The 13,017-nt window shown below is 41.8% G+C and overlaps 1 protein-coding gene across 2 annotated transcripts; it reads left to right on the forward strand.

Moving 5' to 3' along the window:
- The first annotated feature begins 295 nt into the window (after nucleotides 1-295).
- On the forward strand, nucleotides 296-12,560 carry LRAT (lecithin retinol acyltransferase). Of its 2 annotated transcripts, none has more exons than XM_037168117.2 (3): nucleotides 296-325; nucleotides 601-1,141; nucleotides 12,054-12,560. In XM_037168117.2, the coding sequence occupies exons 2-3, from the start codon at nucleotides 602-604 to the stop codon at nucleotides 12,267-12,269; spliced, it is 756 nt and encodes a 251-aa protein (XP_037024012.2). In that variant the 5' UTR covers nucleotides 296-325; nucleotide 601; the 3' UTR covers nucleotides 12,270-12,560. The 2 variants fall into 2 exon arrangements, with proteins under 2 accessions (XP_037024012.2, XP_037024013.2); XM_037168118.2 differs by lacking the exon at nucleotides 12,054-12,560 and adding an exon at nucleotides 5,086-8,742.
- Nucleotides 12,561-13,017: the final 457 nt, after the last annotated feature.

Raw genomic sequence — 13,017 nt, forward strand, 5'->3', positions numbered from 1 at the left:
AGAACCTCTGGCGCGGCCACGCCTCGCCTCTACGGTTCAAAAAATGGTCGCTTAAAAGCTGAATTGCTTACCTCGTGAGTGCAAGAAGGGAGCCCGTGTGGAAGGAGTCCCGAGAACCCGGGGGCTACCTAGCCCCTTCTCCCCAAGTTTCGGTTCCGCGCGCCCCTCACCCGGAGCGGTGGAGGCGCCGGAGCCCAATCAGCGGTGTGGCCGGGTCTGTGACGGCAGTCGGCCCCGCCCTCTGGCCGGTGATAAAAGGTCTCGGAGACGCCCTCGCCCTGGAGCTTCGCGCGCTGCCCTGCGCCCAGGCACACGAGGAGTCCAGGTGCGCTTCTTCTGCTGCTCGCAGCGCTGGTCTCGTCCCCAGGGCCAGCCGTCGCCAGTGCCCCCCCCCGTCCCCAGTGAGGTGCGACCACGCCAGGCTCTAGGCTTCTCCCTCTCCCCTTTCCTCTCCCTCTCTCCCAGGCAGCCCCTGTGCCCCGCGGAGTTGGGCCTGCGGGTGAGCTGCAGCGCAGCGCCCCTGTCTGGCGGGCTCACCTGGCCTGGCACGGCCAGAGCGGCAGCGGAGCCAGTCCCCCCAAGACTCTCGTTTCCCAGCAGGATGAAGAACCCGATGCTGGAGGCGGTGTCCCTACTGCTGGAGAAGTTGCTCCTCATCTACAACTGCAAACTCTTCAGTTCGGGCGCCCCGGATGAAGACAAGGCAGGGAGCAGTTTGCATGACATCAACTCCTTCCACCGCGGTGACATCCTGGAGGTTCCCCGGACCCACCTGACCCACTATGGCATCTATCTGGGCAACAACCGGGTCGCCCACCTGATGCCCGACGTCCTGTTGGCCCTGACGGACGATAAGGAGCTCACGAAAAACGTGGTGTCCAACAAGCGTCTCATCCTGGGCGTTCTTGGCAAGGTGGCCAGCATCCGCGTGGACACAGTGGATGACTTTGCCTACGGAGCCAAAATCTTGGTCAATCACCTGGACAAGTACCTCAAGAAGAAGCCGCTGCTCAACGAGGAGGTGGCACAAAGGGCGGAGAAGATGCTGGGCAACACTACCTACAGCCTGCTGTGGAACAACTGCGAGCACTTCGTGACTTACTGCAGGTTCGACACCGCGGTCAGCCCCCAGGTAGACAAGGTACGGAGTGTGACTCGCCCGTGTGTCTGCGGGGCCGGCCCTCCCATCCCTAACCGTTTGTCTCCTCCGGGATCAGGCACTGAATTATAGATTGCGTAAAGAAAGCTCGGGTGTTCCTAAGGCGGACGAAATCAGTGGCGATGTGCCTGCTTTGCAGGTCACCTCCGAAGGCACGCGGTTAGGGGGGTGGGGGCGGTGCAGTAACGCTACCCGCTGTTTGGAGAGAGCTGCCCCGTTATTGCTGCCCAAGCAGTCAGGGTGTCCACCCATAGGAGTTGAAGTGACCGCATCTGCCGTGTGATTGCAACTTTCCCCAAGAATTGCAATTGGAAGGAAGGTGTCCAGTTTATATTTAATCCATAACACCGCGTACAAAATGTTTTGCTGGGTCTTCCTCTGTAAGCTGCAGAGAGTGAGTTAATTCCCTTTGCTTCATATGAAGCATCAAAATTCCCAGTAAGAAGACCTCCTTGGTAGATCTCTTACTTCCAGACACATCTGGGCTTCAGACATGTCTTTTACTGGGTATTTTGAATTTTTCTGTGTTTTCTGTGTCTTTAATCTGCACCTACAGATTCCCTCATTGTTAGCATCCTTTACCATTAGCCACAAAGGCGGATTAGGTTGGTTATGGATTCCGCAGAGATCAAAAACAGTTGATTTGCAAGAAGAGCCATTAGCTGTCAGAAGGTAATTTTAATGTGTGCTGTTAAAAAAAAAAAAAGAAGAAAGAGAGAGAGAGAGAGGAAAGAAAGAAAGAAAGAAAGAAAGAAAGAAAAGAAAGAAAGAAAGAAAGAAAGAAAGAAAGAAAGAAAGAAAGAAAGAAAAGAATTTAAGATAGACACAAGTCCAAAGGGGGAGAAATGGATTTTTAGTTCAAAACCTCTTAACTGTCAAGTTCATTTGCAGTTAGTAGCTTTCTCAACCTGCCCTGCAGTTGTTAAAGAGCTATTGTTAATATTCACTCTTAACATTGGAAGCCTAGGTAATCACAGAATGAACTTCATGTTTGACTCTTCATGTTTAGGGTTGTTGTTTTTTTTTGGGGGGGGGACCAAGTGTATGATTCCATGTAACTGATTTTTTAATTGCTTCATATTTTAATCTATTGGGGAAATCATTCCTCTGTGGCACAGCATCAAAGTATAATGCTTTTATATATTGATATATGAAACTCCTTGTGATTATTTATAGAGCCACAACAAATTCAATCTAGGAATGCTTTTGTAAGTAACAAAATACAGTTAGAGCACTGTACTGTGAGTCAAGAATCACAGCTCCAGTCCAGACCTGTTTAGAAAAGAGCTTTACCACATTTACAAACACGAGTTCCAAAAATGTTCAAAAGGAAACATATCAGATTTACTTAGAAACCAAGCAAATCATTTCTCTAAGGAAAACAGTATTTCTATCTGTTAATTAGGAGTGGAACATGTATAGCTCTGTTATATATATCTACAGAAAAACAATATAAACAGAGTGCTCTTTTAAGGGAGTAAAATATTTATTCTGCATAAGTAACTAGTTGGAGTAGCTTTTTATCTTTGGAAGCTTTGTAGGGTTTTAAAGAAGTAGACAAGGATTTTAACTGCTGTTGCTGCATAGCACCTCTTGTGAAACTTGAGTTTTTGTCTTCATGTTCAATGGCCTAACAAACAGTTTGGCCACAGAGTAGATTTCCCCGGGGAAAATGAAACCCCATCCCAATTTTTCCATTTCCCGGGACTGTTTTTGAGCGTGTTCTGTGAGAAGCAGGGCTTCAGTGCTGAAGGAGGACTGGCTTCTGCTTTTCAGAAACGGGGAGGAATTACCTGGTTCTGGGTCTGATGTTTGAACTCTTCATATGTATAACCCTAGCCAGCTCAGCACTAGAGTTGCAAAGTTGTCTCTTAAATTTGAGTTTATAAAAACTTTCAAGAGCACTTTTCCTCATGAAAACACTGCAACTACTTTGAAAATGAACTGGAAGAGAGTCTTCTTTGTAGCAATGATCTCTTTCTTTCTTTCTTTTTCTTTTACAAGCTTAGAAATAAAAAAAATTAAGGTTTTTTTTTTACAAGGTGGGCAAAACTGGGCTTACAGTTGTTGTATGGAAAATAATACAATAACTGATAAATAATAATACGAGAATAAACTCTTTCATGCACTCACAACTGTAAACCTATTTTTGCCCCACCCTAACCCTATTTCAGTGTTTCATAAAATGTATAAAACTCTTTCCTTAGTAACTGATTCCTTATGCTTTTTCCACTATGTTTTTGGCTTTGTTTTACTTTGATGAAATTGCTTTTCATTGCCAAAAATGAATGCAAATACCCGTTTTAATATCTGGGGTTTGATACTCGAAGAGTGTCCCTATAGCCTTCTGAACACCTAGCCATGGGAGACAATGCCAGACATTTAGTAGGGGCTGAGCACCACCACTAAAAGATGCCTCCTGGGCTGACGGCCAAGGGAACAAGAGTAGGACATTAACAGTGAGGTGCTGTTTGGCAAAATACCCTTTGGGGGAAAAGAGTCTACAGCAATTTTATCTGCCTTAATTAAGAATTATTGGGAAAAGGAAAGACAAGTATAACTATATCAAGACAACATCCTCATTGACCTGAATGTATATTTTTCCATTATTTGCTGAGCAACTTTTCTCACAGTTCTAAAACTTTATTCAATTTCATCATTACCAATTAAAGATTGTGTATTTGTTACTCAATGTCTTGTTAGTTTAGTAAGAGGATACAAAATACGATGTATGTTTGACCTTAAAAAAGAGACCAACCTGCTATTTGTTTAGCTATTGTGTAAAAGTATAGATGGAGATGATCTTAGAATCAAGACAGAGTGCAAAATTCCAATTTGTTGCAACATGGTATCTGTTAAGAATTTGAAAACCTAGTCTAGTACTATGTAGGCCACTGTAAGAGAACCTAAAAATCATATACAATGTCATGTCTAGAAAAGAAGCTTAAAATTAGTGAGCAGCAATCCTTACATGAAAATATCAGCTAATTGCTAAATTCTGTTTTGACAGTGATAAGGTGGCCATGACTTTTGGCAGGTGCAGCATGAATGATAATCCCCCTAACACCTCCCATTTATACAGCACGAAGAAAACTGCAGAGTACGTTAGCATAAAAGGCTCTATCGAGTCTCACAGCAGCCTTAGTGCCCACGGAGGAAGAGCATAGCCTGGACAGATTAAGTGATTGACTTGAGGTCACACAACTAACTGATAAGAGGTAGATCTTGGGCTGACACGTAGGCCATCAGTTCTGAGTAAAATGAGTTTCCTAAGGAAAAAAATTGCACATACTAGAAAAATGCACATTTTAGGATGAAAGACCATATTTATCTTTTCAGCAGCCAATTATATATCTCATAATTGATTTGTAAACTTGTTTAATTTATTTAGGCAGGGAATGGGATATGGCAATAAATTATATTTTCTACGCCTTTAAATATGGAGATTTATATGAAAAATATTTTTAAAGAGGAAATTAAAAAGTTATCATTATATCACCAAATTTTAGAATGGTTCATTGGAGGAGTTGCATTCACCAATAGTAATGGACAATTTATTTGCTTGACATTAGAGATCTCTTTGCTCATCTAATTTTAGAATATATTGTTATCGATTGGCAGTTTAATGCTTTTAACATTTAACCCTGAACTTTTATGTGGTTATAGTCTCTGCAGTTTTCTATAAAAGGTATGCATTCACAAAGGCAACCACCATTATTAACTCAGTTACCGAAGGTGTCATTTCAGCTATAGCTGTTATGGGATGTGGAATCAAGAAACTAAACTATTGACATCTAAATTCTTTCATAAATCATAAGAGAAATCCCAGTTCTTCTGGTAGCTGGGAAAAGTGTGCTTTATTATTTGGTATGTGTGATTCTTAGGCTTAGCCACCTTTTCTGACATTCTTAAATTTTATTTTCCAGTTCTGTGAGATTTTGAAGATAATTATTCGTGATGAGAGAAGTGTTCTTGCTTCGGCACTCTTGGGACTGGCATCTATAATCTGTCTGGGCTTGGCATCGTACACCACTCTTCCTGCAATTTTTATTCCATTCTGCTTATGGCTGCTTGGCTAACTGCACATCCCCATGTCAGTGTGTATATTCTGTGCGTAAACATGTTTATATTTATAGAGCACAAGTCAGTACAAGCATCGTCGAGAAACATGTGAACTGAAGCACTGTGTTCTGGATAAAAATGTGATTAAGAATCACACAAAGTGCTTACTGTGTAAGCCCAAGAACAAAGGCTTCCCCCATCTTCCTCCAGCAGTTCCATTTTGAAACACTGTGTAGATCTCGGAAATCAGAAAACCTGTGATAGAATGCATCATTACAAGAAAACCAGCCTCTAAGACGATGGCCACAGGAGATTATTTGAGTTACTTTTTTTCTCCTGTAATCGTTGCTCTTCTCTGTTAGGCCTGAATCTGAAGATCAGAAGACTTACTGAATGAGATCACCAACTTTATTGTAAATTTACCCTGTTTCATTGAAAAACTTATATTAAACTGAGAGAATTTCCCTTGTTCAGATGAAAACATGTTTGATGATTGGTCAAGAAAAAATTCTCAATCTTTTTTTCATGTATTTTAATTCCCAAAGAGTCAAGAATATTTTGTTACACGAAGTTAAGGTTTACTGATAAAGTAACTGACCAGAACTACAAAAACATGTATTTTCCCACAGAAATATCTACTGTAACATCAGTGAAACAATTTAATATAACTTCCCCTAATAGGAAGCCTGGCATCCTTTTTTTTTCCATTATGTGTCTCTGTGGATACTTTAAAAACTTTTGAGAGGTAAATGGATATAAGATTGAAACAATGTGGATACTTGGAATTTATATGTACCAATTATATATACAGATATCTACATACTGATTAGAGACAAATGAAGTATGTTCTTGACTGTTTTCTTATCATACCAATGTGGTTACTACAGAGCATTTGTAGAGGTCAATGTTACAGCAAGTTTAGCTTGTTTTCTTATGCTTTTGCCTGTGATGTAACTTGTATATATGACATTGGATGGTTTATCTTTTAAAGCACTTACTGTACTTAATGTACTGCATAATTTAAAAAGTCCTCAGATTTGCTTTTTAATCAGTTTTCTCCAGTTTAATTGCCAAGTAAGAACCAAAGGAAATAACTCTTAGAAATAATTTTTAAAGCATCTCTGTACCTCTAGATGTGTAAGTTGATCATCCCGAGGTTGTTTGGATATTAGAGGTGAGAGGAAGTGGTATGAAAGCAAGCACTCGAGTTCTTTTCCAAAATTACCAAGTTCTAAGATGAAGCCACAAGCAAGACTTGCCTTTCGAGTATTAGAACTACTTTATAAACTACCAAGGTCACAAAATAAGAAGTCACATGATGAGTGGTACAAGGGGGACTGATCCCTCAGGGGTCTGACCAGAACAAGTTTAAGAGCAGATTTTAGTAACTGATATTTTATCTCTACTCATTTACCCACGACAAATTCAGCTGTTTAATTTTGTGTTTAATCATTTCAGTATTTTAAATAATTAAAACATGAAGTGGCAACACCACACAATGAAGTTGTTCTATGGGCCTATTCCAACCACTTACAATTATTTTAATTATGTATGTATAAAAGCAACCACAACGAGAAATCCATTGTATTCGTGTTTTTTTCACTTATGTATATTACCCTTGTAGCAATTATTTAAATTTATTTTTAAAAAATATGGTATCCTCATAAAGAATTAACACCTTTTTGCAGACTGTAGTATTGCAGGTAGCAAAAACCACTGTCTGATATTAAATCTGTGTTCAAAGATAATTCCTCATTAAATGCCAAGGGAATTGGCATTTAATTCCCTTACTTAAGGGAATTAAAGACTTAAGATTGGAATGGACATAATTAGTCCTCACTCACTTCATATCCTTAAAACAAGATTCAACTCATCATTCATTTGAGTGCTTACTATATGCCAGGTTCATATACTGCTTTCAAGTGCATGCTCTAGAATTAATCATTTTTAACTACCCATATTAAAGTGTGTGCAGTGTTATGGGAAGAAGACATTAAATTGTCAGCGAAGTCCCTGTGAAGGAGGCAATGCCAGCATTAAGCTGAGAAACAGAGGTAGTCTCATCATACTGATGTGTTGTTTCACTACTTAGGGTTAGAGAACTGGAGGAAGGTTTTATTTACTAAGCATTCCACAACACTAGAATTTGTCGAACTTAAGGGAAAAGGAAGTTTGTAGGGAAAAAAATGCAAATGCTCCTGGATGTGGTTGAGGGAGATACTCTGAACCCTGAATGTGCCTTGTAATGAATTGCAAGACCGCACCGTCAGTTAAGGTTCATACTTATGATCCTGCAAGTCTTTTGTAAGCTTCAAAACTTATCTCCTCTAAACTTGTAACCTGTGAAACAGTAATCAAGTAGTTCTTGAGGCAGCTCTTTGTTGCTTATTTTGCTCATTGCCACACCCAGGTGTGGCGAAATAGGACTCCTGGGGCTAAGATGAAATACGGCAAGAGTCAGGTTTAGCGACCTTTTCATCAAAGTTTATGGCTGCACGGACATAGGAGTATTAAGACTTTACACAATAGTCTTTGCCTGTAATTGAAAGCATAGACAAAGTGATTAGTTTTAACTGGTTAGGCCAAAATTATAGGGACTGGGTACTGAGACTCAGAAAAATGAGAGGTTTTTCAAGGGGTTTTCATTGGGCAGAGCATTCTACACAATGGGAACAGCACGAACAAACGCATGAAAACTCCACCCAATGTGTCTCTACTATTGGTTGACCGAAAGCATGAAGCTGGCATGGGGCATTTGGGCAAGTGGACGTGGTTCAGAGGGAAGAGCAGGGCAAGGTTGATGGGAGACATCGGGAAGGAAAGCCACGGTCAGGTGGTGCAAGTCTTGTGTATAACAAGAAGTATGGGCCTTCTGAGCAGGCAGTGGAGGTTTGGAGTTCAGAAAGGGATCGAAGTACCTTTTTGGAGTTCAAAGTATTTGCACTTCGTCCAAAAGTACGAAGGATGGGGGTGTGAGGCAAGACAGGAGAAGGGGATTTATTAGGAAAGTAGCTATGGTCCTAAATCTCTCAAAGGCCTGTCATTGCAAGGGTGGAGAGCAGACTTTAGCCAAACCCTTGTGTGAGTAACTCTTGTTGGGGTGCCAGGGAGGAGTCATGTGTCATTTCCTGCCAGAAGGTTGGTTCCTGAAAAATAAAATAACATGGTGATTGTGTGTATATTGCATATTCCAGACCTTTGTTCTGCTAGATATATTTCTAGGGACAAGCAAATATGTAAGCCTTTTTTGTTTAAAATATTAGTTTTTCACAATAAGGATAGATTTTTTAAATTTTTCCATTTTATATTTCATACTACTACCATCAGATAGAAAAAAATGTTTTGCCACAATATCAGATTTATGCCAATGGCAAAACTCTTGCTATAGACAAGAAGCATATAAGAAATGATAGTCACCAAGTTTCTGTTTTATATTATATATTTAGAAAGTTTTACCCAACCGAGATCTGTCAGTTCAACTAATTTTATACATGTATGTTAAATAAAATCCATTTTACATACTGTCTTCTCTTGTCTTGAAATTTGAAATAATTAAAAAGAAGCTCACATTCTTTGGAGCATTGTTGCCTGGAGAATTATGCCTCTCAAAGCTTCCTGTACATATATTTGAAATGAACCACTCTGGAACCAAGTGGAGATCTTTATGCAAGAGAGATTTTGAGACAAGGCACGTATTTCATGTATTCTTTACATGCCTCAGTGACAGGTAGAAAAACAAAGACTTCCTTTTAGGATCGTGATTCTCCCAGTATGGCCCTCCACATGGTTCCTGCCAACCCTCAAACTGACCCCCCCCGAAAGTGGATCCATTCTTTGGTTTGTACTAGAGGGTGGGAATGGATGTGTAGATGAGTTGCAGTCTTTGTCTTTTTTCATAGTCCTATAAAACCATGTTTAAGTCATGGTTTTATAGGACTATGTGGTTTGAACGAAAAGAGTTGCATAAGAGTTTGCAACTTCAGCTCCTTACAGAGTACTTAAGTGCAATTAAACGTATTTTGTAAACTTGCTGGTTACCCTTTAATCTTTTTATTTTATTTTTACTTTTTCACCTTGAGAAAGATGAGTCAATTTTCATTCTCCAAATGTCACCCGTATTTTTTCTCATTTAAAACAAAACTTAGTGTGTTCATCTTGCAGTCATGTCAGGTAAGACCTGTTTCAGCTCTCATGGGCTTCCCTGCTCATCTGGACTGTTCTGTGTAAGGCGAATAGGTGCAACATGAAAGTTTTAAGATTTATTTAATTAGCATCCTGAAATTATAGGATGTTACCACACCTGTATCAAGCTGATTTATAGCCAAACTGTTAGTGGCAGAAAAAGAGCACCAGGTGTTAATCTCAGTTCAAAAACCTCTGTTCCTGAGTTCTGGCTAAGAGAAAAATTCAGAGCCAAGAGTCAAATTATGGGAAAGTTTATTTAGAAAGTCACAGAGGGAGAAATGAGCCATAGAAGAAATGGGTTCAGGAAACAAGTTATAGGAAAAGAAGGGCCCTTGGAGCTTAGGAGAGAGAGAGAAAGGAGAGGAGAGGAGAGAGAGAGAGAGGCAGCACCCTGAGAGAAAGAAGTGGGTAGGGAAAGGCACAGGTTTGCTATATAGAGAGAGCCTTACTGGGCCCTCCATCCTGACAGTCTTGGTCCCTACTGATTGGTTGGAGCCACAACAGGGGGTCTTTGGTCAATATAGCTGGTCCTGATGTCAGCCATGGCATCACACTGCCTGGTTTGCTGCTTTTCTGGGCCTGGAGCTGAAACACAACTGAGGCCTAGATGTCATCTTCCAGGGATTAATAAGTGGTCCTGCATGGACCTGTGGCTCTGCCCATTGCTAGGTACCTGGGGATCTCCTCCCCAGTGACTCTGCACCTGGCCTATTGTTCCTACTCTGCTCTTGCCTAACTGCCTGTTACAACACTGGACACTGCAGTGAAGTAACCATGCTGACTGGTAGCTGAGGTGACTAATAGTCAATGTCATTTACAGCAGTGAGGTGGGAGCACAACCTTCTTGGAAAACCATAGATGCCCAAGCACAGGGGAGAATTTTCAGGTCCTGAGCACTTCTGAACTCGGGATAAAGCAACATCAATCAGAAGTGCTGGCCACAGCAACTTTCGGTGGATGGTCTATTGAATCAGAGATGGCAGCATGTTCAGAGCTCCCAGAGGCTAATCTACAAGAGGCTTTGATGAGAGCCATTCTGATCTCCTCATTTTATATGTGGCTTAGAGTTTGAGAATAGATCCCCAGGAGACCTTGTGAAAGAACCAAAATGAAAACTGGATTCTTCTGACACCTATCCCCCACTCTTCTCTGGGTATTCCATGTGGATAAGTTGTTTTCAAGCTTGCCAGGTAGTCACTGTAGTCTTTTACAGCTGCTATCATTGGTTGATTATTTGAAAGTAAACAATATTTCAAAATGGTGTGGTTGATGTTATCTTCCCACCTACATAGCACGGCAGAGTCTTAGAAAAATAGAAAAGATCAACTTTTATCTGCCCCACCTGCCACCCCATCCTTGCCTGCATCTTTCCCTCAGATGCCCCTGGAATCTGGAAGTTTAGCTGACACAGCTGAGGTCTGGTATCCATGCCAACAGAACCCAATTATACCAGACACTGTGCATGCCCATTAGGCCTCTGATGAGGGCTACAAAGGTGAGCACTCTTTATTCTGTAATAAACTGTTCACAAAGCAGCTTCCTTCCTGGATGCAATGCCAAGACAGATAACACAAAAAGCATGAAATGGTAACAGTCTGTGTGTCAGTGTGCCAGCCGTTTGTTGGTGTGCACACAGAGACACACACAGCTGAGAGAATATGGAAGAGCTGAGATGAAGAGGTGTCAGGTGGACCGTCCTGGCTCTCTACCAGTGGGAAATGGTGCAAATCCTCAAACACAACTTCCAGGACTATTGTGAGTGGTAGAATCACAAGCCATGATCTGCCTGGGTTACAGACTGAGGGAGATTATTTACATGTGTGACATACATAATAGTGTTGACTCAGCAGAACTCTGTTTGGGTCAATTTCTGAGACTGGACAGGATCACATATCCTCTTGCAGTTTTCCCCTCCAGCCTCTACCACTTGTGAGCCATGCCCTTGAACCCTTGCAGACAGGGCCTCTGAAAAGCCAAGATGGAAGTGTCAGTAAGGTTTGATGGGTGAAGGCCTGAGGAGGCAATGAGACCGGAAATGGGGCATGTGTCACAAGGCAGAGTGGGAGACAGGCTGGGCAGATGTTCTGGGTGGCATCTCTGGAGAGAGACCGTGGGGTTTGCTTACTCTCATAAAGACAGGACTCCAACTTCATATGACTCTCCTGGGCACCTGCTAGGTGTCAGATGGAATGTTTGCAGAAAGGTGAGGAAGCACACACAAAGACCCCACCTGGAACACCCTCCCCGACCGGGAGTGAACTGGTGGATGCAGGCCCAGCAGCTTCCATTATCTGTGGCTCTAAAATGGGGCCAGGGGTTGAGCTCAAAGGCTAAGCTGACCGGAAGCACTTCCTGCGGAAGCACTTCCTGCGGCAGGGTTAGAATCCAAGTGTTGGCCTCATCGACAGCTGGCTGCTGTGAACCAATTAAATTAAAAGCTCTTTTATATTGTTTCTAAGTGTCTACTATGGTGCTCGAATTCTAAAGGATGAGTACAACTACAGTCTCATAGGATTTCTTGTTTTTGCTTTTGTTTTCCCCCTATAGACAGGCAGCCAAAGTGAAAAGATCTCTTCTTTTTGGTTCCACAGCAGATTTGCTCAAACATCAAACTAGCCATACTTTATTTCTTTTTACCCTTCAACAGGCATGCACTGAACACATGAACACAAGGAAGGTGCCGTGTCTTTATCTGCAATCGATGTGGAAACTGAGGCACCAGATATTTCTTTCTACCAGGTGGCTGGAGGTGGCTCTGCTCCCTTTCACAATCTGCCGGACAGTGTTAATGGTGACATTCATCTGGCCACTGTACGTGTGCATAAACACGGCACTTACCCTGTGCACTGTGAATTTCCTGTGAAATCCTCTGTTTATCTCTACGCACCATCTCATCCGACAGTTTAAATCCTCATTCCTAGGTCTTGGCTCTGGGTTTGGGGTGCAAACGTTCCTTTTTTCCTCTGTATTTCTATGTTTCTCTTGTTGCCTGGATAATTAACATACAAAAGAGGTTTTGGGCTCTGGCTGGGTGACTCGGTTGGTTACAGCATCATCCCCATATGCCAAGGTTTTGGGTTAGACCCCCGGGAGAACATGGGCAAGAATCAGCCAATGAATGCATAACTAAGTGGAATAACAAATTGATGTTCTCACTCTCTCTCTCCCTTCCTCTCTCTCTCTAGAGTCAATAAACAATTTTTAAAAAATGATTTTGGTGTGCACCAATTGGAAGTGTTTTTAACTGACTCTGAGAGTACAGCCTCTTTCCAGGGTGTGGGCCTGATGCCCCCCTGGCTGCCATGGTTATGTGACTCCTTTCCCTAACTACTTTCATTGTTGGTGACACATCTGTTCTCCCGAGTTTTTGTGAGTCCACCATCTAATTAAATGGGAGATTATCAAAACAATCTTATTTCTAGATTCAATAGGAATAAACTATTTATGTTGGAAATGTTGGTTCTGTTTCATCCTCCATTTTTTCCGTTACTTCACAAACATCACCACATTTATTTGCAGTTCCCCATCATGACTTTACTCCCCCCCAATTCTATTCAGTCTTCATCAGGGAGCCTCTGGGACACAGTGGAAAAGTCTAGCTTTGACTCTTG

This window comes from Artibeus jamaicensis, unplaced genomic scaffold, assembly GCF_021234435.1.
Source record: "Artibeus jamaicensis isolate MK-2021 breed Jamaican fruit bat unplaced genomic scaffold, CSHL_Jam_final scaffold_537, whole genome shotgun sequence".
Lineage (NCBI taxonomy): Eukaryota > Metazoa > Chordata > Mammalia > Chiroptera > Phyllostomidae > Artibeus > Artibeus jamaicensis.

Bases quoted from the DNA above. Each gene is read 5' to 3' on its own strand.
- LRAT (XM_037168117.2), top strand. From the start codon at position 602: ATGAAGAACCCGATGCTGGAGGCGGTGTCCCTACTGCTGGAGAAGTTG. The intron at 1,142-12,053 runs GTACGGAGTGTG...ACCCTTCAACAG, and splicing joins TCAGCCCCCAGGTAGACAAG to GCATGCACTGAACACATGAA.